At 37.6% G+C, this 23944-nt stretch overlaps 1 protein-coding gene and 1 non-coding gene across 2 annotated transcripts in view; both read left to right on the top strand.

The window, feature by feature from the left end:
- MAP3K2 (mitogen-activated protein kinase kinase kinase 2) overlaps positions 1-23944 on the top strand; it is a 113057-nt gene that overhangs the window by 73964 nt on the left and 15149 nt on the right. The window contains exons 3-9 of the mRNA XM_054575048.1: positions 2980-3098; positions 3729-3769; positions 4996-5095; positions 12790-12903; positions 13279-13366; positions 16303-16433; positions 17526-17605. Coding sequence (XP_054431023.1) covers positions 2980-3098; positions 3729-3769; positions 4996-5095; positions 12790-12903; positions 13279-13366; positions 16303-16433; positions 17526-17605 — 673 coding nt within the window. The remainder of the gene's footprint in view (positions 1-2979; positions 3099-3728; positions 3770-4995; positions 5096-12789; positions 12904-13278; positions 13367-16302; positions 16434-17525; positions 17606-23944) is intronic.
- On the top strand, positions 16850-16955 carry LOC129071872 (U6 spliceosomal RNA). Its single transcript, XR_008529298.1, has one exon. It is a non-coding gene; the product is annotated as a U6 spliceosomal RNA (small nuclear RNA).

Raw genomic sequence — 23944 nt, 5'->3', positions numbered from 1 at the left:
GGTTCTTGTTTCTTCATTCTATTTTGGTTGAATGTTTATTTCTTCCTTTTGTTCCAAATCATTGATTTGAGTCCCAGTTTCCTTCCCTTCATTGTTGGTTCTCTGTATATTTTTCTTTATTTCACTGGGTGTAGCCTTTACTTACTCATTTTGTGACCATATTCAACTATTTCTGTGAGCATCCTGAATATCAGTGTTTTGAACTCTGCATCTGATAGGTTGTCTATTTCCTTGTCGCTTAGTTCATTTTCTGGAGTTTTGATCTGTTCTTTCATTTGGGCCATATTTCTTTGTCTAAGGTGTGAAGCCTTGGGTATTTGCCAGGGTGGGGCAACCCAATTCGCTTTGCTGTGGTGCTGTATGTGGAGGAGGGATCAGAGAGGGAACAGTGCTGCTTGTTTGGCTCTTGCCCCACTTTCAGCCACTTCTCCCACTACCCACAAGCTAATTGCACCCTTCAAGGTGCTACCCTGGCGCTGATTCCCAGGTAGGTGGGCTTGTGTACATTCCAGGACGCCATGCACCCCTTCAACGGCTCTCCTGTGAGACTGTCAGTTTTTCCCACTGCTGCAACCCTCACAAGTTTTTGCAGCCAGAGATTTTGAGGCTTCATTTTCCTGCACTAGAACTCTGGGTTGCCTGGTCTGTCTCACTTCCCAGTTGTTCCTCCTGGTTTATCCACGTGCGAATGTGGGACCACCTGGTCTGCCAGCTGCTGCCTTGCCCTGCTGTGCGTTATCTCTGCCCTGGCTGCCTGTCTCCACCCCTCCTATCAGTCTGAATGAATGTTTCTTCCTTAACTCCTTGGTTGTCAGACTTCTATTCAGTTTGATTTTCTGGCAGTTCTGGTTGTTCTTTGTTTTTTAAATTAGTTGTTATCCTTCTTTTGGTTGTGCGAGGAAGTGAAGTGTATCTACCTCTGCCTCTGTCTCTTGGCCAGATGAGATTCTTAATAGAGTAAAACAGTCTAAGAATTGTTAGAATAGTGCTCCTGGTGTATCTCAGCTTACCACTGTGCTTGATCTTTCGTAGATTTGTTAGCTTACGTCTTGTCAGCTCCCTCAAAGTAAGTTTCCTATTGGGTGCTTATCTACAATGTGATTCTTCTTCAGGTTAAAAAAGTGGAACTCAGTTAAATTGCTCTTTATTAGTATGTCATCTTTCTGTGGAGTTACTTGTATTCACATGGCCCTCTTTTGTATATGTATGATAAATAGAAAATGGTACTTTTTTTCTTTAAACAAGGAAATTAGTATATATAAATGTGTTAAGAGATTTAGGCCAAAGTCTCCTCAGGCATTTATTTATTTTGGTATTGTGATATTAAACATGTGACAATGCCTAAATTCAAGTGTTTGTTTTTTCTAATAAAGAAAATAATTAAAACATAAATATGTTTAAATATTAGAATTCCCTTCATCCAGTGCAGAATTAAAGATCTTACTTTTCTCAAGAAGGTTACATCAGATAATTTTATTCCAGTTGAGATCATTTTTAGCTAATTTTTTTTCCTAAGGGAAGATACATTTTTATAAAAAAATGACGTAGTCTGACTTGGACCCGTGGACAGTACACATGTGATTATATTATATCCACTGGCTCAGTTACTCTTTGGCTAAGCTAACATGATGAAATTTTATTTTACAAAGGTTACTTATAAAATTTTCTCTAAACCTGGAATTTATTAGTAAAACCCTTGGAGCCATTAATTTTAATTTTAGTTTTACTACATAACATATTGAATGTTAAGAAAAAATTAGTACATTATTTTACAGAAGTCTGCTGTTTGTGTGTTAGAAAGACTGCTAAAGCCACATTCTTGTTAATGATTTTTCCTTACAAGATCAAGCATGTTTTAATTATTTCTACTCTGGAACATAAATTATTACTACTCTGGAACATTTAGTACTCACCGAAATGGTTATACTTTAAAATGTAAGCTATAAAGTTCCTCATTTCCTTTATTTACCAATTGTTGATTATTATTAGTGAAATTGATTTACTGGTGAAAGGCAATTACAGTTTCTCTGAAGTTTTCCAGAGAGCATATAATTGGCATTTCTTAGGAAAAAGTTAAAATTTTATGGTTTATGATTCTTTTGCTCAGTTTTATGGGTTTAGTACTTCTTTTTCCTTAGGAATGGAGTTTGTTTTTTATTGTTGCCATTTGGATTGTTTCTGGCTGAGATCATTAAATAGTCTTAAATGTTTGTAGTTTTATTGAACTTTATGGTGAAGAAGTTCAAGAGAACACTCCATAAAATCAGTAGGCCATTACCTACAGATAAAGCCTTTGTTTCTGACTTGAAGTGCTGATGAAAGAGAAAGCTCTAAGAGGAATTCTGTACTTTGAACATAAATGCTTAAGTAATGATGATATTTATAGAAAGTTGTTTTATTTCCCCACCCCACTTTTTTAAAATTAAAATTTTACTTGTGATGTTTTGTTCAGATGTCATAGAAAAGGGCTGTTTTGACCCATATCCTAAGATGTTACACAATTAGAAGAAGCAGAATGACTTTATCTTTTTTTAAACAAAAGATTTTATTTATTTATTTTTAGAGAGGGGTAAGGGAGGGAGTGAGGGAGAGAAACATTAATGTGAAAGAGAAACATCATCCATTGCCTCCTGTATGCACCCTGAACGAGGACTGAACCTGCAACCCAGGTGTGTGCCCTGACTGGGGATCAAACTGGTGACCTTTCACTTTGCAAGATCATGCTCAACCCACTGAATCACAGTGGTCCAGGCCAGAATGACTTCATCTTGCTTGTAATTGTCTCATGTGTGGGACACCTAGGATGCTAGTGTTTGAGTCCAGTGCTACTTAATGTCACAAAAATAATACAAGTGTAGGCTTTGTACATGTTTTAGATGCATTTTTACATTACATTTCACTATAAATTTTGTGTTGGATGTCAATAGTAAATACACAGTGAAGTTACAATTCTGAGTATGCTATTTTAAAAATACCTAGATGACCAGCAAGCTTTGAACTCAATCATGCAAGATTTGGCTGTTCTTCATAAGGCCAGTCGACCAGCATTATCCTTACAGGAAACCAGAAAAACAAAATCTTTATCACCAAAAAAGCAGGTATTTGTTTCAATAATGTTTTAATAGATTTATAGTGTTCTATGAATTATTTTTCTTGAATATCCTGATCTTATAGAGATTTTGCTTAAAGTGTTGAACTTTTACACTTTTGAATCAGTTATTTTGTTAAACTTTTTTTTTCCATAAAGGGTGTGTATTTTAAAAAATGAATGCTAGAGCTTCAATTAACTTGGTAACTGCTTTCTGAAGCTGATATTTCATTCATTCTTAAAGCACTTAAGATAAGCAAATTGTTTTTATATATAGTAATTTGTTCTGTATATTTCCAAATGAGGATCATTTTGAATCATATAGATAAAATTTGTTTGGGATGGTGACGTGAAAAGTGGAAATATATTATCTTATATTTTCGTCTAACAGGATTAGCAAATGTCGCATACCCATGATGCCATTACTAACAGATCTTGGTGATATTTCTTGTTGATCCCAGATTGAGCTACATAATTCTCAACTTGGCTCTTTGGCAGACCCTGTCAGTTGATTGGAGTTAATACTTAAACCTCCTTCCCCCTCTGCTCTGTTTTTAATGAATGACTAAGGAAAAAAAAACTGATTTAGGAATTGTAGGAATTTATTTGATTTCTGAAATTATTTATTATTTCATTACAGAGTGATGTCCGAGTCAAATTTGAACATAGAGGAGAAAAAAGGTAAGGAAAGAAGCATTACAATTCAGGTTATTGATTTAATTAAATGTGTGTTCTAGTTAAAGCTATTAGAGGTTCTTTCTATATTTTAATGAAGGTTCATGGCTTACAAATAGGGAATGAAATAGTCCTTGGCAGTGTGTCACACGTATTTAGACTTAAGATAGAAGCTGTCAAAATTCAGGCTAAACATTAAAAATGATAAATATTTTTACTTAGCAGTATTAGGAAATAAGTAAGATCATTGCATGATGAAGCCTTTAAATATTACCATTTCCTTTTATTTTTAATCAGTGGAAATTAAATATATTTCTCCTTATAATGGTATTAATTGCTTCAGATACTATACAGAATTTACTTAATGTACACAATTTTGATTATTCTCAAGAGACTTCAATCATGTGACATGTACGTAATTAGTAACATTGAGGGGAGTGAGTTGGAATGGTGGCTACAAATTATTTAGCCGAGATGTATGCCTAGTCTTCTTCCAGGTATCTGTGTCTCAGTACAGTAGTGGAAGTGGGTGTGGGTGGTTAACAACAGAGTTTCTAACAGGCTTAATAGGAATTGGAGAATATGGGATTTCATTTTTGTTATTAATGTCTCATTAAGTTAATTTGATGAAAGATCTATCCATTTAAGGACTTTAAAAAGGCTCTCAAATCATATAACCTAAGATGTAAAAATATTTTACACAGAGAGATGTTTAAAAAAATGGGATATACCAGATATACCGTACAAATGTTGTCCAGTCTACTTTTTTTCTGTGTACCATTCTCTTATGGATATTTTCACAGTTCATTTTTTCATTCAGGGAGGACTATTTATTGAGTACTTACTATCTGCTGGGCTATGAAGGAATAAAGTGAGTGAAACAGATGGTCCCTCCCCTTACAGAACTTATAGTCTAGTATATTAGTCTCCAAGCTTAGGTGTGTACTCCCCAGGGGCAGCACAGGCCACTCTGTTGTGGTAAATTAGAATTAAAAATTTTGAGAATTTCTTTCAGATAATTTTTATTAGCATGGAACAAACGTCAAAGTTTTTGAACTTTATGTTGAGAATTAGTGCACTGGATCAAAAATAAGCCATTGTAACGTTCAAGTAAAGTAAATGTTTACATTTTTACTTAATGTTAATTTCTCTATTCAAGAGATAACTGTTGCAAGTTTGCTTTTAAACTATGTCTAAAAAAATAATATATTTTAAAAATTCTTTTTACACAGAATCCTTCAGTTCCCCAGACCAGTTAAACTGGAAGACCTGAAGTCTAAAGCTAAAATTGCCTTTGGACAGTCTATGGATCTACATTATACCAATAATGAGGTAAACATGTAAAGTTTAACTTTAAGTACTCATTTTAGAAAGTAGTGTGTTCATTTCAGAGATTTTTTAGGACTGTTGTGCTTTTATTTAGGGATTGATAAGGGTATGGTATATTAGAGGAATGATGTAGCACAGTTAAATTTCTAAATTTTAACTAATTAAAATGGATTTTTTCATTGTCAAAAATATTAAAAGGTGGTACTGTGAAAATAATTGAATGAGAATCTATTAAAGGAGGAAATATATACAAGGTCTGTCCAGAAAGTATCCAGGCATGTGCTGTGAAAAATAGAGACACTTATTGAAGAAGATACAAGATACAAGAAACATTGTACACAGGACAATGATGCCTCAGTCCCCTTCAAAGTAGGTACGCTGGGACCTCACACAGTTCTCCCAGTTGCCATCAGGTGCCCTGTCATATTTTCCTGAATTTCATCCACAGTCTGAAATCTCTTCCTTTTCAAAGGCGTTTTAGTTTTGGGAAAAGCCAGAAGTCGCAGGGTACCAAATCTGGGCTGTAGGGTGGCTGAGCCACCTGGGTGATTTGATGTTTTGCCAAAAAACTCTGCATGACTAGTGATGCATGAACAGGAGTGTTGTTCTGATGAAGTTTCCAACCACCAGTTGCCCATAGCTGTGACCTCTTGAATCACCTGAATAGTTTCCACAGAGGAATGTGCAAGCTTAACACAAAATTTGATGCCAGTTCTTTTCCGTACTTGCTCAGTCATTTTGAACGCAACAGCCACATAGTATACCTGTTCACTCAATGGCATCTACAATGCCCACTGACTAGTACAGTGAAGTTGTCATTGTTCACATATGCCCATTCCAGTCCATTCTCCTTGGCTGCCAGATTACATTGGATGTTGCTCAAACCCTTCTTGTGATTTTAGCAGTGGCTGGATTTTTCCTGGACAGACCTGGTATATTAGAAGTTTGCTGCTTATTTATGTTTTATTTTTACTTTGTGTACTTTATTGATAAACTGTCTTTTCTCATAGTCTGTAGTGTGCTACAGAGACAATGGAGCTTTGGTAGTGAGGCAGTTTAAAACTTACAGGATTATTTTCATGTTGGTTAAGACACGATTAGATCACATTTATATTTGGGAGTCAGTGCATGATCTTAAAGGCTTCCTGTGGCACTGAGGAGCTCTGTGTTCTAGGGAAACTCCTTTTGAACTTTCTGTAAAATGTATATTGGATTAGATGATATTTTAGTTTCAGATCCAATGAGATCTTAAAATTTTTAGGGACAGTGTTGTTAACTTATTGATTTGTACTGTTTGTTCGTTTGGTTTTTTGCCCCACTCAGAAAATACTTGTTGAATTTGCCAGTCATAATGCTATGATTTAGGAATTGCAGCCCCTCATGAAATTTATAGACTTGTAGTAGTATAAGCAGACAATTAATAAAAGAATTGTTTAAAGATCTTAAGTTCTTTGAAGAAAATGCATAAAGTATTGGGATAAAGAATAAAGGCAAGGCCAGTAGATCTTCTGTTTAGATAGTACTAAGGAAGAACTAATTGAGGTGGTACTTTTTAAGTACTGAGATTTGAAGTATAAAAAGCCAACATTGCAGAGTTTGAGAGATGGAACATTCTTGGTAGAGAAAGAAGCTTGAGAGCAGTGCAGAGGTCCTATAATGGAAAAGACTACTGTGTTTCAGGAATAGAATAAGTACCAGTGGGAATGGAGTGACAGTGGAAAGCTTAGGAAAAAATTAGAATACAAGCAGCATTGCTTTGTAGATGTTAAAACGTTGTGCAAATAAAAATATTTGAAAATATTAGATTTTCAAATGAATTATCGTTCATTTAAAGCAAAAGAATATGCTAATGCAGCTTATCTAAAGAGACACAGCTGAAAGCAGAAAATATTTTGATAAAAAATTCCATATCCAAAAAAGTAATATATCTGAACAAAGTGATGAGAACCATAATATAGTAATATCTTAAAATTTTGATTTTCAAATACTTTTTGGCTTTTCTGTTAGCCACGAACACCTCTTGTTGCCTTACCCCATCTTGACCCTTATTATTAATGTTTGTGCTGGCCTGATTTCCCACTGCCAGCCCCTGAGACTCTGATGGATTTTCAGGGGTATGGCTCTAGGGTCTAGGCTGAAGTACATATCAAGGATGGGGTAGGAGGTGGAGATGGATAGACTGTGCTTACCCACAGTGGTTAACTAGCTGGGTAATATGCCCTTTTTGGGTCTCCTTCTCTTCCTTGTGTTCCCCATTTTCCTCCCAGTGTTCCCTGGTGTATCTTTAACAGCCTTGAACTTGAATCTTTTTCTTATAGTATGATTCTAGGGGGACCCAGATTAGGGGAACCCAGATGCATCTTCTTTTTTTCTTTTTTTAGATTTTATTTATTTATTTTTAGAGAGAGAGGTGGGGAGGGAGAAAGAGAAGGAGGAAAACATCAATGTGTGGTTGGCTCTTGCATGCCCCCAGCTGGGGACCTGGTCTGCAACCCAGGCATGTGCCCTGACTGGGGGTCATACTGGCAACCATTTGTTTTATGGGATAAGCTCAGCCACCTGAGCCACACTGGTCAGGGCCTTTACATGAGGCTTGTTTATTCCAAAATTGTATTATAGGTACTTCTGGTCAAGATGGAGGCATAGGCAGACATGCTTTGTCTCCTTGCACAATTGTAAGAAGGATTACAACTAACCTAAAAACAACGCCCAGAACAGCCAGAGAATTGAACTGTTTGGAAATCCGACAAACAAGGATTTAAAGAAGACATATCCAGATGGGTAGGAGGGGCAGAAACAGGGAGCCAGAGCAGAGAAGATGTGGTGTGGCGGTGGTGACTAGGCAGTGGTGGCAGCCTGTGCAACAAGCAGTTCCACATTAGGGATACTTGGGGAGTGAGCCCCAGGCCAGACTATGCAGCCCAGGGTTCCACTGTTGGGCAAATAAAGCCTCATAACTCCTGGCTATAAAAACCAGTGGGGGTTGGGACAGTGAAAGAAATTGCTTTCTCTCAGGATAGTCCATTAAAAGGGACTGCAGGGTCCTAGAACCCACTCTGGGAATCACCAGCAGGGTAATTGCTAGAGTGGTGCCAGTCCCATAAGTGACTGGAAGTGGAATGAGTGCTGAACAAGCCTCCAGCAGTCAGGCAGCGGGATTGCCCCCTTTCTTACTCCTCCCCCACATAAAAAGCCACTAAGTGCTGAAGTGGGCTGCCCTTGTCCTGGCGATTAACTAACTCTCTATCCCATTCAAAGTAACAGGTACACCCAGTACGGGGAGTCAAAGCAGCTCTACCTAATACATAGAAACGAACACTGGGAGGCTGCCAAGTTGGGGAGACAAAGAAATATGGCCCAAATGAAAGAATAGAACAAAACCCCAGGGACAAAACTAAGGGAAATGGAGATAGACGACCTATCAGGTGCAGAGTTTAAACCACTGGCAATAAGCATGCTTAAAAGTCCTACTGAGTACGGCAAAAGTGTAAGTGAAGAAATGAAGGCCACACTAAGTGAAATAAAGAAAAATCCATAGGGAGCCAACAGGGAAGGGAAGGAAGCCAGGATTCAAATCAACGAATTGGAACATAAGGAAGAAATAAACATTCAACCAGAACAGAATGAAGAGACAGGAATTCCAAAAAACAAGAAGAGTTAAGTCGACTCCGGGACATCTCCAAACGTGCCAACAGCTGAATCATAGGGATGCCAGTAGGGTAAGAGGAAGACCAGGAAATCAAAAACTTACTTGAAAAAATAATGAAAGGAAACTTCCCTAATTTGGCAAAGGAAATAGACATACAAGTCCAGGAAGCACAGAGTTCCAAACAAGTTGGACCCAAAGAGGACCACACCAAGACACATCATAATTAAGATGCCAAAGGTTAAAGATAAAGAGAGAACCTTAAAAAGCAGCAAGAGAAAAGAAGAGTTACCTTCAAAGGAGTTCCCATAAGACTGTCAGCTGATCTCTCAAAAGAAACTTTGCAGGCAAGAAGGGACTGGCGGGAAGTATTTAAAGTGATGAAAAGCAAGGACCTACAACTAAGATTACTCTATCCAGCAAAGCTATCATTTAGAATCAAAGGGCAGATAAAGTGCTTCCCAGACAAGGTAAAGCTAAAGGAATTCATCATCACCAAGTCATTATTATGTGAAATATTAAAGGTATTCATTTAAGAAACAGCAGGTCAAAACTATGAACATTAAAGTGACAACAGACACAACTATCAACAACTGAACCTAAAACAAAAAACAAAAACAAAGTAAGCAAACAACCAGAACAGGAACAGAATCATAGGTATGAGATCATCTGGAGGATTATTAGGGGATAGGAGGAAGAAGGAGAATGGGGTAAAGGTACAGGGAACAAGAAGCATAATTGGTAGGTACAAAATAGAGAGGGGCATGTTAACAACAGTATTGGAAATGGAGACACCAAAGTACTCATATGCATGACCCATGGACATGAATTAAGTAGGGGTATTGCTGAAGGGAAGGGCACTGCTGGGCGGAGGAGAGCAAAGGGGGGAAATTTGGACAACTGTAATAGCTAATCAGGAAAACATACCTAAAAAAATTGTATCATAGAAAACTTTCAAATGCCAAGATACATTAAGACTACAATATTGTCTTGATTTACCAGCCACGTGGGACTGTCATGAAAAATGATGTTTGGCCCTAGTTCGTGTGGCTCAGTGGATTGAGCACTGGCTTGCGAATCAAAAGGTTGCTGATTTGATTCCCATCAGGGCACACGCCTGGGTTTTGGACCAGGTCCCCAGTAGGGGGCGCACAAGAGGCAACCACACATTGAGGTTTCTCTCCTCTTTCTCCCTCCCTTCCCCGCTCTCTAAAGATAGATAAATAAAAATCTTAAAAAAGAAAGAAAAATGATGTTTGACATTATTTGTTCATACTGTACCTGTTCTTGTTTGTAGAATTACTGTGTTTTATCAGAGGTCTCTTTTTGTTCATATAATTTTGTAGGGTTTTCTGGAGGATAGGTGACATCAAGCTAATTGACCTGTTGTTTTAGGAACTCTCTTTGGTTTTCTAAACATAGGAAGCTTTTTTCATTTTGTTTTTTTCCCCTCAAGCTTTCTGAAGAATTTCTGGGAGTGGTCTGCCATTTTATCTGGATAGCCTTTGGGCAGGAATGTGGTAAAGGGGCATTAGGGTGAGACTATGTTCTTTAAAATTTCTTTGAATTTAGAGATTCTTTGAGAATTCGTGATTCTGCAAATTCACAGTGCATGCCCTTGGTCATTTGAGGTACTAGTCACAAACTTGTAAGAGGTGTAAGTTTTGTGGGCCTGTGGACAAGCAAAAAAATCATTTACACTGCTTGTTATTCCAGTTCTATCAATATTTGTTCTAGTGTAATATAAATTTTCTTTGAAAAGAACCATTCTATAAACTTCTAGCTTGCCAGAATTGGACCAACATGGAAATTTAAGCCAGCATTGATTGGCTTTGTTAGTTGGGCTTCTGTTTATGTAATAAAGTATGAGGCGTATATGTGTCTGTGTGTACATTGTCATGGGGGATAGGAGTGGCGGTGTGCATGGAAAGTAAGTGTTTCAAGATCATTCCCATTTTAGATGGGTAGAGGAGGAAAACCTTTTTGTGGACTATTTTTATGTGTCACTATGTAAAGACAGGAAGATAAATCACTTCTTTCAAATTTACATTTTAGTTAGTGGATTTTTGAACTCAGTTTTTAGCCTTCTTTCCAAAAGGGATTTCTATTAACACACAACTGGTTTATCAATAATAAGCCAGAGGGAAATCAGTTTCATGAATGATGCTAAAATGAATTCATGAAACAGGAAAACATTGTGTGATTTATTTAGTATAATTTAAACAAGCAGGACCTTGTTTTAAAATTGGTAATAGGTGACCTTAAAACATATGAGGGATCACATCAAAACCATAGGCAGTAATAGTCCAAGCTACTGCTCCATGCACTGCTCCAGAATGTCCAGATTTCATGTTTGCAAGCTGAAGAGGAAAATCATTTTCCTTAATATTTGGTTACTGTGATTTAAGCTAGTATCTTTCCCTTCAAAGCAACATATCTTGGAGAAATAAACATTCCAATTATAAATAAACATGTAATAAAAGTAAATATTCAGGTTTTCCCCTCAAATGAAAAACTGACAAAACAATCTTCATCATTTCTTTAAAATGTTTTCTAGTGCTTAAAATATAATACAAGAATATTAAAGATAGGAACACAATGTATTAATATGGTTCTTAATTGATAGGATAATGAAAATTAATTACGTAGATCCAAGCTTATTCTTTATCAAACAGTTAATTTTTTTATTAGAAAAATGTCTCAGAGAAAAAAAGGGTCTGGTTAGTTGATAAGTTGTAATGTATAAAATTAGCTACACACAGAAATTGGGAATGTAATTTCAACACAGATTAAGTAAACATAAGCAGATTGTATGATGGAATTCTTATTTGCCCTGCTTTATGCAGTGAGTTCTCACTTAACAGCACTGACATGTTCTGTGACTTTAACATGGCTCCCATGCATCAGGACCTGATGTATTTGTGTCTAGCAGCCTTTCTGAAAACAAGGAATTTTTTTCCTAAAGAAATCTGTAGAGAATGAATGCATACCATGTCAGCTTGTGGGTTTGGGTGCACATGAAGCTTTCACTCTATCATACTTTAATTAAACAGCTTTTAGCAAGTGTTTGCTCTTCAGTATTCTTCATGTTAATTGCTGGTGTGTGTGGGTATGTGTGCACGGGTGGGGAGTGTTCTTGGTCTTCAAGGTATTTATACTGTAGAGGACACAAAACTAGGCCTTTACATTTGAATGGCTTATATACTGTGCAGGCTAAGTGTGGGATATGTTCAGTTTTTATTCTGTTCTTCTTTTAATGAAATGGAATATATACTTTGAAGGTTATTGAAAGCATCATCTTATGCTACTAAATTTACATTTTTCTAAAAAAGAAAAAGGTACTTTAATTTTGTTAAGTTGGGTGAGTCATGCTTGTTCTCATTCCCTCCCAATAGGTTTTGTTTTATATAATATAGAAGACTAATGAAAACAGTTTTCCACAGTGAAGATTTTCCACATTGGGATGGCTGACTTATTAGCTTATGTTTGTTTAGAGTGTAGTGGTCAAGTCAGCAGGGTTAGGGAACCAAACCCCTCCATTGCAGCTGTCACAGATGCTCATTTTATTTGGTATGCTGATAAGCACACCCAATGAGAATGTAAATCCATGGTTACAAGTGAAAAAAAAAAAAAACTACTAAAAGTTTCATCAGTGCAGATGAAAGATAGTATCTTTTATTTTATATAGCTTTTGTGTGTACACTTTAATGCTGTTTTGGAGTGATGATACTGTAACTTAAGTTTAGCAATATTATGGAAATATTCTAGAAAATTAACTTTTAAATGTATTTTCTAGAATTTAATGATTAATTAAACAAGAAAGTGTTCATATTTATTTATTTTATGATTTTTGTGGTTGTAAGATCAGAAGAGCTAAACAATCGAGATACATATATTCATTCAGAATTTTATTATACTGACAAATCAAAGAGGAAGGTATTTTGAGAGTTGTGTTATAACTTCATAGTAATGGAGATGCTTCTGGAAGCACTTGACCTGGTGAGATGGCTGCATGATTTCTAAATGATTCCTAATATTCCTTTCTGTTTAGTTGGTAATTCCATTAACCACTCAAGATGACTTGGAGAAAGCTGTGGAACTGCTGGATCGTAGTATTCATATGAAGAGCCTCAAGATATTACTTGTAATAAACGGAAGTACACAGGTATGAATTGGGATTTTTTTCAGTAAGGATTGTAGGATTTATGCCTGGAAATGTCAATATATAAAACATGGTTACATTCTTTAATCATTGGTATCTTTTCAATATGGTTAAATGAAAACTTACTAATTGTAACTATAGTTTAATACCCTGCTCTTTGAAACTATATAGCCAAAATTACAAGTATACTATATTGTACATAAGAAACTAGCAGGAACTGAGAAGTTGGGAAAAACTATGTTAAAATTTCAAAGAGTAGTAGCTTTGATAAGACTCACAAACAATTTAGAATATCTAGATAGTTTTTAATAGGGGAGAGGATTCTGTTTAAAGCCTTAAAGGGAAAGAATAGCATTAATCATCCTTTTTCCTCTATAGGTTACTAATTTAGAACCATTGCCATCATTAGATGGTTTGGATAACACAGTACTTGGAGGAGAGAGGAAAAAACGGCTTCCTATAATAGGTGAGAAAGCTAGTGCCTGAATCATGAAATGGGTGATTTCTCAGTGTCTTCTCTATCCTTTTATGTATCTTAAACATAACCCCCCAAAATAGCAACCCGTTTCCATACTTTCTGTAATTTCTCTTAGTTAACTATCTTCTAATATCTGACATTCCTTGAAAAATTATGTCAAGTATTACAGAATTAGCAATCTCTAACTTAAATATTTTCTTTCTTTATGTACCCCCAGGGTATTTTAATGTTGAACAAATTCAAATTACTCAAAGAAATTTTAACTGTACAAATAAACTGAAGGGAAAAAATTAAAAGAAGTATTTTAATATATTAAAATTAATGGATGGATTATGCTCATAAACCATTCTCTAAGTTTTTAGTTAATGCCAGGAATGTTATTAAAATAATGAGTCCTAAGAGTTTTCAGATTACGCTTTATTACTTTATTAGTATCTAGTTTTTATTTCTTATTAATAATATACTGTTATAATTAAGCTTGTGGTATAAAGAGAAGTGGGTGTGGATGCTATGTGCCGTTGTGTTTTAAAGGAGGCCTATTAAAGGGGCATAGGCTGGGCAGAAGTGCTCTGAACTCCCCAATCTTCAATTTGAATAAAGCATTGATAATCTATTTTTATATTATAAGAGCATTATATTGTTTAAAAACCACTAGTCTAAATGTTTTTAACAGATTGGGCAGTAAATATGGTCATTAAAGATAGCATGAAAACATATTTGAGTGATGGGTTTGAAGGGGAGAACTAGAAGAGGAGGCGAGACAGAAGAATAGGTAGGAAGCAGGAGAGTATGACAAAATAAGAGATGTGATTGATAGCAGAAGGGGATTGTTAATAATGAAAGAGAAGGTTAAATTAACACATGAATCACCAAGAAAAATTGGTTATTTATCTTCTGTTTGAAAAAGCTACTCCTTCTCAGTGTCAGTCTTACATAAGTTCTACTTTTGTTTTCAGAAATGCTGAAATTGTCAGCAGTGGTGATAATATACAAGTAAAATAAAAATTTCTCATCTTCATTTGGATATATTTATATAATTTAAAGTTTTGGTGAAAGAACAGTAGGGATACCTGAATTCTGACTCCAGCTCTCTAATTAACCTAAGATCAGTTTCCCACATGTATAAATCATGAAATAATTGTAGCAATAAATTGAGAGAACACTTTTTAAATACATTTTGCTTTTTAAACCAGGAAGCATGACTACTTTTTGACTATTATTAATTATATGTTTCTTTCTTTATTCCCTTTCCTTATAGCACCCATTATTTTAAAGTAAAGAATTACCAATTTGTTTTAGTTGCATTGGACAAGCTAAGTGCATTAGTTAAATTGGCATTTTAAATTCATTTTTAGTTAAAATTGTATTGAATGTCTCACTCTTGTTTGACTTCACTGCCAGCCTAAGAAGAAACTGGAAATTGTAAAGTATAAAATTACTGGTCTTTCATTGGCACCTCTTTAAACTTGGAATGGCTTTGATAGATACGACCATTATCTTTTTTCTTTACTTATGAACTATTATTACCTTTAATTATTTTCATAAAAGGTAGCTAGAGAAAAAACTTACTTTGGGATCGGAATCTATACTCTTGTGGAGGTCTTGACCAAGAGTGTGTTGGCATACCCATTACTAACAAAAGTTAAGAAAAATTACTAAGTAAAGAGATGAAGAAACTTTCATAGTCCTGTTTTTCCCCTGTCTCCTTTTAGTAATAGGTATATGGTTTTATTTTACAATCAAGCATATATGAAAAGAATAACAATATTAGGGACAATGTGATCATAGTTATTAAAAAGGCCAAATCAAGCCCTAGCTTATAGTTGAGTTCATAATCATTTTAGAGTCAAGTGTAGAAAATTATCTCATTTATGCACATCTCTAGGTAATCATTTTATTTTTTTCCCCCTACCTCATCACTAACAAATACTGGCTCATACTTAAAATGACCCCCTTACATAAGGCAAAAACTTTTTAAAGAAATAAATCTTTTAATGCTGATAAAACTTCCCCATATGTTTTTTATAGTTTAATTTCAAAAAATTAGGAGCAAAGGAGAGAAACTTATTTTGGGACAACCAGGTAATAATAAAGTGGATTATTGTCTAATAAGAACTTAAATGATTAATTAGATGAATTATATTAGTTTCTTTGATTTTCTATGGCTTGCCACACACAAAAAAGAAAATTAAAAAAAATGCCTAATTTTAGGTGCCCAAGAATAAAATTAAGTTGCAAACACTCTAATATGGGCTAACTGGTTAAGAATCCATCTCATTTTACACTTCTAAAGATTAAAGAGAGGGAATGGAAAGAAAATCTTGGAGGCAAATGTGCATAGCACATGTGCATTATAAATAATTTTACAGTCACAATATTTTTGCAATGGAGGTATTCAGTCCCATGTTTACAGGTGAGGAAACAGGTTTCTGAAGGTTGGATAACTTTCCCAAAGACGTACAGCTGATAAATAACTAGAACTGGCATGTAAACATAGGTCTGACTCTAAAGCCTGTATTCTTTCTACTACATCATGACTCCTTTCATAAATTACACTGAGGGGAAATACCTGGGTACAAATGACCTCTGGAAATTCAGAAGCAGTGGCATTTATCTAAAGATCTTTATTGTATTATTGTCAGCGCCACAATGCAGTTGTCAGCAGTCAGAAGAACATACCACCTAATAAATTGAAATTAATATTACAGTGAGGCTAATTGTTATAGTAGGGTGGGAGTTTAGAACAGTATAAAAATATTTGAAGTTTTACAGACATGAATGTTTTGATAAGTTTTAATAAAAACTGGGTGTCAGTTGCGAAAATTGTTGGTACTGTAGTTCGGAAATTCTGTGTGTATATTTAATTAAAACAAAAATTGATTCCATGCTTATATTTATAAAACCATATAATATTCTTCTTTGAGGTCCCACTAGTAGAGATCAAAGCTCCCCTCCCCCAGGATACATTCCAGATGAATTACATCAGGTTGCCCGCAATGGGTCATTCACCAGTATCAACAGCGAAGGAGAGTTTATTCCTGAGAGCATGGACCAAGTAAGCATAAGTTGGATATGGTTTTTCATTTTATTTAAAGGGATGTTGTCAAGGTCGGTGTGGTTTGGGGGGCGGAGTGGGGGTGGGGGTGTGTGTGTGTGTGTGTGTGTGTGTGTGTGTGTGTATACACACCTCTTCTCTAACCGCTTACCTTCCTTAAGTGAACAAAATAGTAAAAAATGTAAGAAAATGCCCACTAATTTACACGTGCCTGTATCCACTCATGCATAAAGAAAGCTGGAATAAGACCGATTATCTTACATTGCCCACCCTTGAATGAATGAATGCATGTATTTGTAATCCTGGGGTTAATATTTAGATTTTTAAATTAATGTTTGAAAGATATAGTAAAACTACAAATATTTAACTTTGTGAACGTAAGGTTTGTCAACTTTCTAAAATATTTAAAAAATTAAGTTCTCACTTCAGCAATACATAGACTAAAATTGGAACCATGAGAAAAGATTAGCATGGCCCCTGCACAAGGATGACATGCGGATTCATAAAGCATTTCATATTTTTGTGGAGTCTAATGAACAAACAAAATAGAAAAAATGTTATTAAACGTTTAGTAATATTGAAGTATTTCCATGGAGTGCCTGTTGTTTTCTTAACATTACATTGGCTGCTTACTATTGCAGTTTTCATTTTCTAATAATGTAGCAGTCATGATGTCATTAGTCTCATTTGAGTGGGGCCTTTGTTCAGTTTACAGTAAGCAAAATTATTTGAAATTTTTTAGCTTTTAATTGTTTAGCTAACAGTCCATAGAGAAGCAATATTTTTCTCTTAGGAAATTTTGAAGTTATAGCCTACCTGTAAGGGACAGCTGCATTTTAAACATTTAAAAATGAGAAACTCTGTGGGGGAGGGTGACTGCTGTTGGGTATGGGGTTTCTTTTTAGGGTACTGAAAATGTTCTAAGATCGTTGTGAACATTGTATAATTCTCAGTATACTAAAAACCATTAAATAATACATTTTAAATGGGTGAATTTTATGTTATATGATTTGTATCATAATAAAGCTGTTTCTCAAAAAAACAGTAACATCTGGGTATATAACATCAAATGGTGAAACTGTGTTTTCGTAGATGCTGGACCCATTATTTTTAAGCAGCCCTGAAAATTCTGGCTCAGGAAGTTGTCCATCACTTGATAGTCCTTTGGATGGGTAATGTTGATTTTAGTTTTTGCTTCTTATCATATGTGGGTAAAATACATGTATATACACAGTGTGTTGAATTATCAACACTTTTGTGCTACATTTAGACGAATGTAATAATACTTGTCTATACTTACGGCAAATGAATTTTTTATCGTTTGGAAAAATCCCTTTACCTCATGGTGCTCAGTATCATTGTTAGTTAAAATGATATCTGATTATAATATTTTTTTAAATTTATTTTTTCAAATACATTTGTCTCTGCCTACCCCCCACCACTTTCCCTTGCCCCCTCCCTCCTTTCCTCCCTCAGCTCTTCCCCTTTGGTTTTGTCCACGAGTCCTTGCTATATGTTCCTTGACTTGCCCCTTCCCTTCCTTTTCCCCGCCCCCCATCCCTCCTTCCCTCTTGTCTCTGTTGATTTCTTTTCCTTTCAGTGTTGCTGGTCTTATTTTCCCTGCATCTTTGTATTGTTGGTTGGGTTCCACTTCTAGGTGAGATCATATGGTACCATGAGCACGGTATATGCTTCCATTTATTTGTGTCTTCCTTAATTTCTTTCTTCAATGTTGTATAGTTTTCTGCATATAGGTCTTTTACGTCTTTGGTTAAATTTATTCCTAGGTACTTTATTTTTCTCCATGCTGTATTGAATGGTATTTTTTTTTCTGATTTCTTCTTCTTCTATTTCATTGCTGGTGTACAAAAATGCCTTTGATTTCTGAGTATTGACTTTGTATCCTGCTGTTTTGCCAAATTCACTTATTAGGTTGAGGAGTTTCTTGGTAGAGTCTACAGGGTTCTCTGTGTACACTATCATGTCATCTGCAAACAATGATACCTTTACTTCCTCCTTTCCTATTTGGATGCCTTTTCTCTCTTTCTCTTGTCTGACCACTGTGGCTAGGACTTCCAATACGATGTTGAAAAGAAGCGGTGAGAGCGGGCATCCTTGGCGTGTTCCCGATCTAAGTGGGAAAGCTTTCAGTTTTTGCCCGTTGAGTTTGATATTGGCTGTAGGTTTTTCATATATGGCCTTTATTATGTTGAGGAATGCCCCATTTATTCCCATTTTCCTGAGTGTTTTGATCATAAATGGGTGCTGTACCTTATCGAATGCTTTCTCTGCGTCTAGCGAGATGATCATGTGTTTTTTGTCTTGTCTTTTATTTATGTGATGTATCATGTTTACTGATTTGCGTATATTGAACCATCCCTGCATGCCTGGGATGAATCCCACTTGATCGTGGTGGATAATCTTTTGATAGTATTGCTGGATGCAGTTTGCCAATATTTTGTTGAGGATTTTAGCATCTGTGTTCATCAGCAAAATTGGCCTGTAGTTTTCTTTCTCTGTAGGGTCTTTATCTGGTTTTGGGATCAGGGTGATGCTGGCCTCATAGAAAGAATCTGGGAGTCTTCCCTCCTCTTGGATGTTTTGGAATAGTCTGAGAAGGACAGGGGTTAGCTCTTCCTGAAATGTTTTGTAAAATTCTCCTGTGAAACTGTCCGGCCCTGGGCTTTTGTGTGCCGGGAGTTTCTTGATGACTGCTTCAATTTCCCCAGCTGTTATCGGTCTGTTCAAGCTTTCTGTTTCTTCTTCCTTCAGTGTTGGGAGATTATACTTTTCTAAAAATTTGTCCATTTCATCGAGGTTTTCAAATTTCTTGGCATATAATTGTTCATAGTAGTTTCTGACGATCCTTTGGATTTCAGTGGTATCAGTTGTTATTTCTCCTCTTTCGTTTCTGATATTATTTCTTTGGGTCCTCTCCCTTTTTTTCTTTCTGAGTCTGCCTAAAGGCTTGTCAATTTTATTTATCTTTTCAAAGAACCAGCTTCTGGATTGGTTGATCCTCTGAATTGTTCTTTGCGTCTCTGTGTCATTCAGTTCTGCTCTAATCTTGACTATTTCCTTTCTTCTACTTGCTCTTGGATTTATTTGTTGTTGTTTCTCCAGTTCTTGAAGTTGTAGTGTGAGGTCTTTTATTTGAAATGTTTCTATCTTTTTTAGGTAAGCCTGTATTGCTTCGAACTTCCCTCTCAGGGCGGCCTTTGCTGTGTCCCATCGGTTTTGGACTGTTGTCTGTTCATTTTCATGTGTTTCCAGAAATTTTTTGATATCTTCTCTTATCTCATTATTGACACATTCGTTGTTTAATAGTCTACTGTTGTGTCTCCATGAGTTTGTAAGTTTTTGAAGTTTCTCTTTGAGGTTGATTTCCAGTTTCAAGCCCTTGTGGTCCGAGAAAAAGTTTGGTATTATTTCAGTTTTCCTGAATTTGCTGAGGTTTGCTTTGTGTCCTATCATGTGGTCTATCTTTGAAAAACTGCCATGAGCATTTGAAAAGAATGTGTATTGTTCTTCTTTGGGATGTAAGGTTCTATATATGTCAGTTAAGTCTCTTTGATTCAGTGTGTCATTCAGCGCCACAATATGTTTATTAATGTTTTCTTTGGAAGATCTGTCCATTTTTGACAGTGGGGTGTTGAAATCCCCTACGATCGGTGTGTTGCTGTCTATATCTTTGTTGAAGTCATCCAACAATTTCCTTATAAACTTGGGGGCTCCTCTATTGGGAGCATATAAGTTTACAATGTTGATGTCTTCTTGATAGATTCTTCCTTTAAGTATTATAAAGTGTTCCTCTGGGTCTCTCTTTATGGCCTTTGTTTTGAAATCTACTTTGTCTGATACAAGTATGGCAATCCCGGCCTTTTTCTCGCCCATTTGCTTGGAATATTTTTTTCCATCTGTTTAGTTTCAATCTGTGTAGGTCTCTTGCTCTGAGGTGGGTCTCTTGTAGGCAGCATATGTGTGGGTCATGTTTTCTTATTCATTCAGCTACCCTGTGTCTTTTGATTGGGACATTTAGTCCATTCACATTGAGAGATATTACTGATAGAAACGTACTCATCTTTTCTCTTTGTACCTGTGTTTCTCTCTCATTCTTTTCCTTCATCTGCTTCAACCATTCCCCTTAGCATATCTTGGAGTGCTGGTTTGGTAGAGACGTATTCTTTTAGCCCTCTCTTGTCTGGGAAACTCCGTATTTCCCCTTCTATTTTAATTGAGAGCCTAGCTGGGTAGAGCAGCTTTGGCTGTAGGCCCTTGCTTTTCATGACTTGGAATATTTGTTGTCATTCCCTTCTGGCTTGTAGTGTTTTTGTTGAGAAGTCAGCTCCTAGGTGTATGGGGGCCCCCTTGTCTGTTACTTTCTCCTTCTCCCTTGCTTCCTTCAGGATTCTCTCTTTGTCTTTGATAGTTGCCATTTTAATGAAGATGTGTCTTGGAGTGGACCTCCTTGAGTCCCTCTTGAATGGGGTCCTCTGTGCCTCCTGGATCCTTGAGAGCTTTTCTCTCCTCAAATTAGGGAAATTTTCCATCATTACTTCTTCGAGGAGGTTCTCTATCCCTTGCTCCTCTTCTTCTCCTTCTGGTATCCCTATTATACAGATATTATTGCGTTTCAGGTTGTCCTGCATTTCCCTAAATGCCTCTTCATTCCTTTTGAGTCTTTTTTCCATTTCTTGTTCTTTTTGGGAGCTTTTTTCTACCTTATCCTCCATCTCACTGATTCGATCCTCAGCTTTATCCAGCCTGCTTTGGATTCCTTCTACTGTGTTCTTCAATTCAGAAATGGTATTCTTCATGTCCCCTTGTGTCTTCTTGATAGTTTCTATGTCCTTTTCCAGGCTGATATAGTTTGCTGTAAGATCCTGATAGTTTCTCTGCAGTTTCTCATAGTTCTCTTTGAGCTGGCTGAGCTCATTGAGCTTCCTTAGAAGCATTGTTTTGAATTCCATATCTGATAGTTCCCTTGCCTCTATTTCATTTAGCTCTCTCTGTGGGGAGTCCCCTTTTCCACTCATTTGGGGGGAACTTCTTTTTCTTCCCATTTTTGTGAGAGTCTGTTAGGTAATTCACTTATTTTTTTATTTATTTTTGCTTCTGCTTCAATTGGACTGTCTAGATTTCCTAACTTTGTGGATTAAACTTCTATGGTAGTAGGTGGGTATTTATTTATTTATTTATTTATTTATTTATTTATTTATTTATTTTCCCCTTTGCTTTTCTTTCTGGGCCTGCCTCTGATGATGTCAGTTTTTGACCCTGTATATGACCTTGGGTTGTTGTTTGAGCTTTCCAGGAGTCTACTGTCTGTGTCTTAACTTCTGTTTGGGGCAGCTCTGTGACCCCTTCGGTCAGGGCTGGAGTATTTTTTGGGATCGCTCTGCACTCCTACGCGGGCTCCTTGAGTGCGCTCCCGGCGCGGCAGGATTCCCTGCCCGCCTGGGCGCGCGCGCGCTTGCCCCAGACCAGGGGGCTTATTCGCGACCTAGCGTACTGGTCAGGCCCCCTGGCCCACGAGCTCCCCGGCACTGGTCAGTTTAGGATCTTCTATTGTGTGTTTTCCCCGCTTTTGGCTCTTTGGGTGCATTGTTTGCCCTCGCCAAATGGGGACTACGGAAATGGGAGGAAGTCAGCTCCAGGACTCTCCGGATAATCCTGTCTCCGGTCTCTCCTCCAGGGAATCTGGGCAGCTCTGTGACCCCTTAGGCCGGGATCTACTAATTTTGTGAGCTGCTCCGCAATCGCGGGCCGGTTGGGTCAATTTATGCCTGCCCTTGCCGCTCTGTGTACTCCCTCGCAGGCCTTATTGGTGCCAATCTGTGGGAGGCCTTGCCGGCCGGTGCAAGCGTTCGGCAGCCCGCGGGGGTCACACACATGCTCGCCAACCCTTGCCGGTTACTCGGCGCAAGTGTGTGCGCCTGTACTGGGTGGTTTTGGGGTGTCTATGTGTGCTTTTCGGCTTTTGGCTCTTTGGGGGTGTGGCCTCTTCCAGCATAATGGATACTATGGCAAGGAGAAGGAGTCGGGACTCCGCGGTTCCTCCTCCCGTTCTTTCCCCAACGCCTCCCTTTCTAGTCTCTCCTCAGGGGTCTCCGGGCAGTTCTGTGACCCCTTCGGCCAAGGATCCACCACCTGTGCGGACTGCATTTCAATCGCGGGCAGTCTGGTTCATGCGCGCCCCGCTTCTGCCTCTTTGGGGTTGTGCCTTTCCAGCCCACAATGGAGACTACAGAACAGGGAGGGAGTCGGGACTCCCTGGTTCCTCCTCCCATTCTTTCCCCAACGCCTCCGTCTCCAGTCTCTCCTCAAGGCTCTCCCAGCCAGTCTGCACTCAGCCCCACAGCTCACACGCATACAAGCTGTGTGCGGAGCGCACAAAAGGCAGGTTAATTGATTCCCTTATGCCTGAGGGAGATGGTAGCTGCAGAGTGGGAGGTGCGTTATCACCGGGGCTCCACCGGCCGCCGTGTCAGTTCTCTTCACAAAGTTTTCCTCACCAGTCTTTTCCCAGGCACCAGCCCACCCTGCTGCCGCCTCTACCCCGAGATCAAGGAGGGTGGCTGCCACTGCAATTTTTGCATTGGCCCTTTAAATGTCTCTTTGCATCCCCAGCCACCTGTCTCTGGCAGAGAGCGCCTCTAAGCTTTTGGGGGTTGCGCTTTGTGTGTATTTTCTTGGTTTTAGCTGCTGTAGTTTGGCAGTTCCTGTTTATGATTCGGACCCCGTTCTTCTCGGGGGAAGCTAACTGGCCGTTTCAATGTCCCTCTGGTGCTAGGGCCCGTGGGCACCCAGCCCACCCTCTCGAGCTTCCACCGCACTTCTCACCCATTGGGATGTGTGAGAGTCGAATCCACTGTCCGCGGCTCCAAGGCTCCTCTCCCACTATCGTTCCATTGTTTTCCAGGTGATTACTCCACTATTTAGTCGCAATTCCAGTTTGGTCTTGGGAGGAGGTCAGCGTGACTCCCATTCACTCCTCCGCCATATTCTCAGTAAAATCTATCAGGTCTGATTATAATATTTTGAGCATTCCTGCTTGCCAAACTTGTGTTTTGGAGCTAAATGCAAACTTAGGATTTATGCTAGTTTACTTTTAAAACTGTGTTGGCGAAACTACTATCAAATTTTTTATTAATATGTTTTGGAGATTTTGTGAGCTGTTTCACTTGTTTAGGATTATGTTCATTCTGGCATCGAATTATAAATAACATTCTTAGTAGTTGTGGCCCAGTATGTTGGTTGTGATTTAAAATTTAAGTATTTTTGTTTTGTAAAATAGCTGTTCAGGAACATAAGGTGGGTCAAATAGCAACTGAATTTGTTGTGACAGTGCACCCTCACTCCTTTGCAGTTAGGATGCTATTCATCTGTAGTATACAGAGTCACCCTGTAGCACACAGGCTCAGTGTCTTTATTAGATCTTGCCCTGGCTGGTATTGCTCAGCTGGTTGAGCATTGTCCTGCAAAGTTAAAGGTCGCTGGTTCTATTCCCA

The sequence above is a fragment of the Pteronotus mesoamericanus genome, unplaced genomic scaffold, assembly GCF_021234165.1.
Source record: "Pteronotus mesoamericanus isolate MK-2021 breed Mesoamerican mustached bat unplaced genomic scaffold, CSHL_Meso_final contig_27, whole genome shotgun sequence".
Taxonomy (NCBI): domain Eukaryota; kingdom Metazoa; phylum Chordata; class Mammalia; order Chiroptera; family Mormoopidae; genus Pteronotus; species Pteronotus mesoamericanus.
The sequence above is the reverse complement of the archived record's forward strand: the minus strand, read 5'-3'. Positions and strand labels throughout refer to the sequence as shown.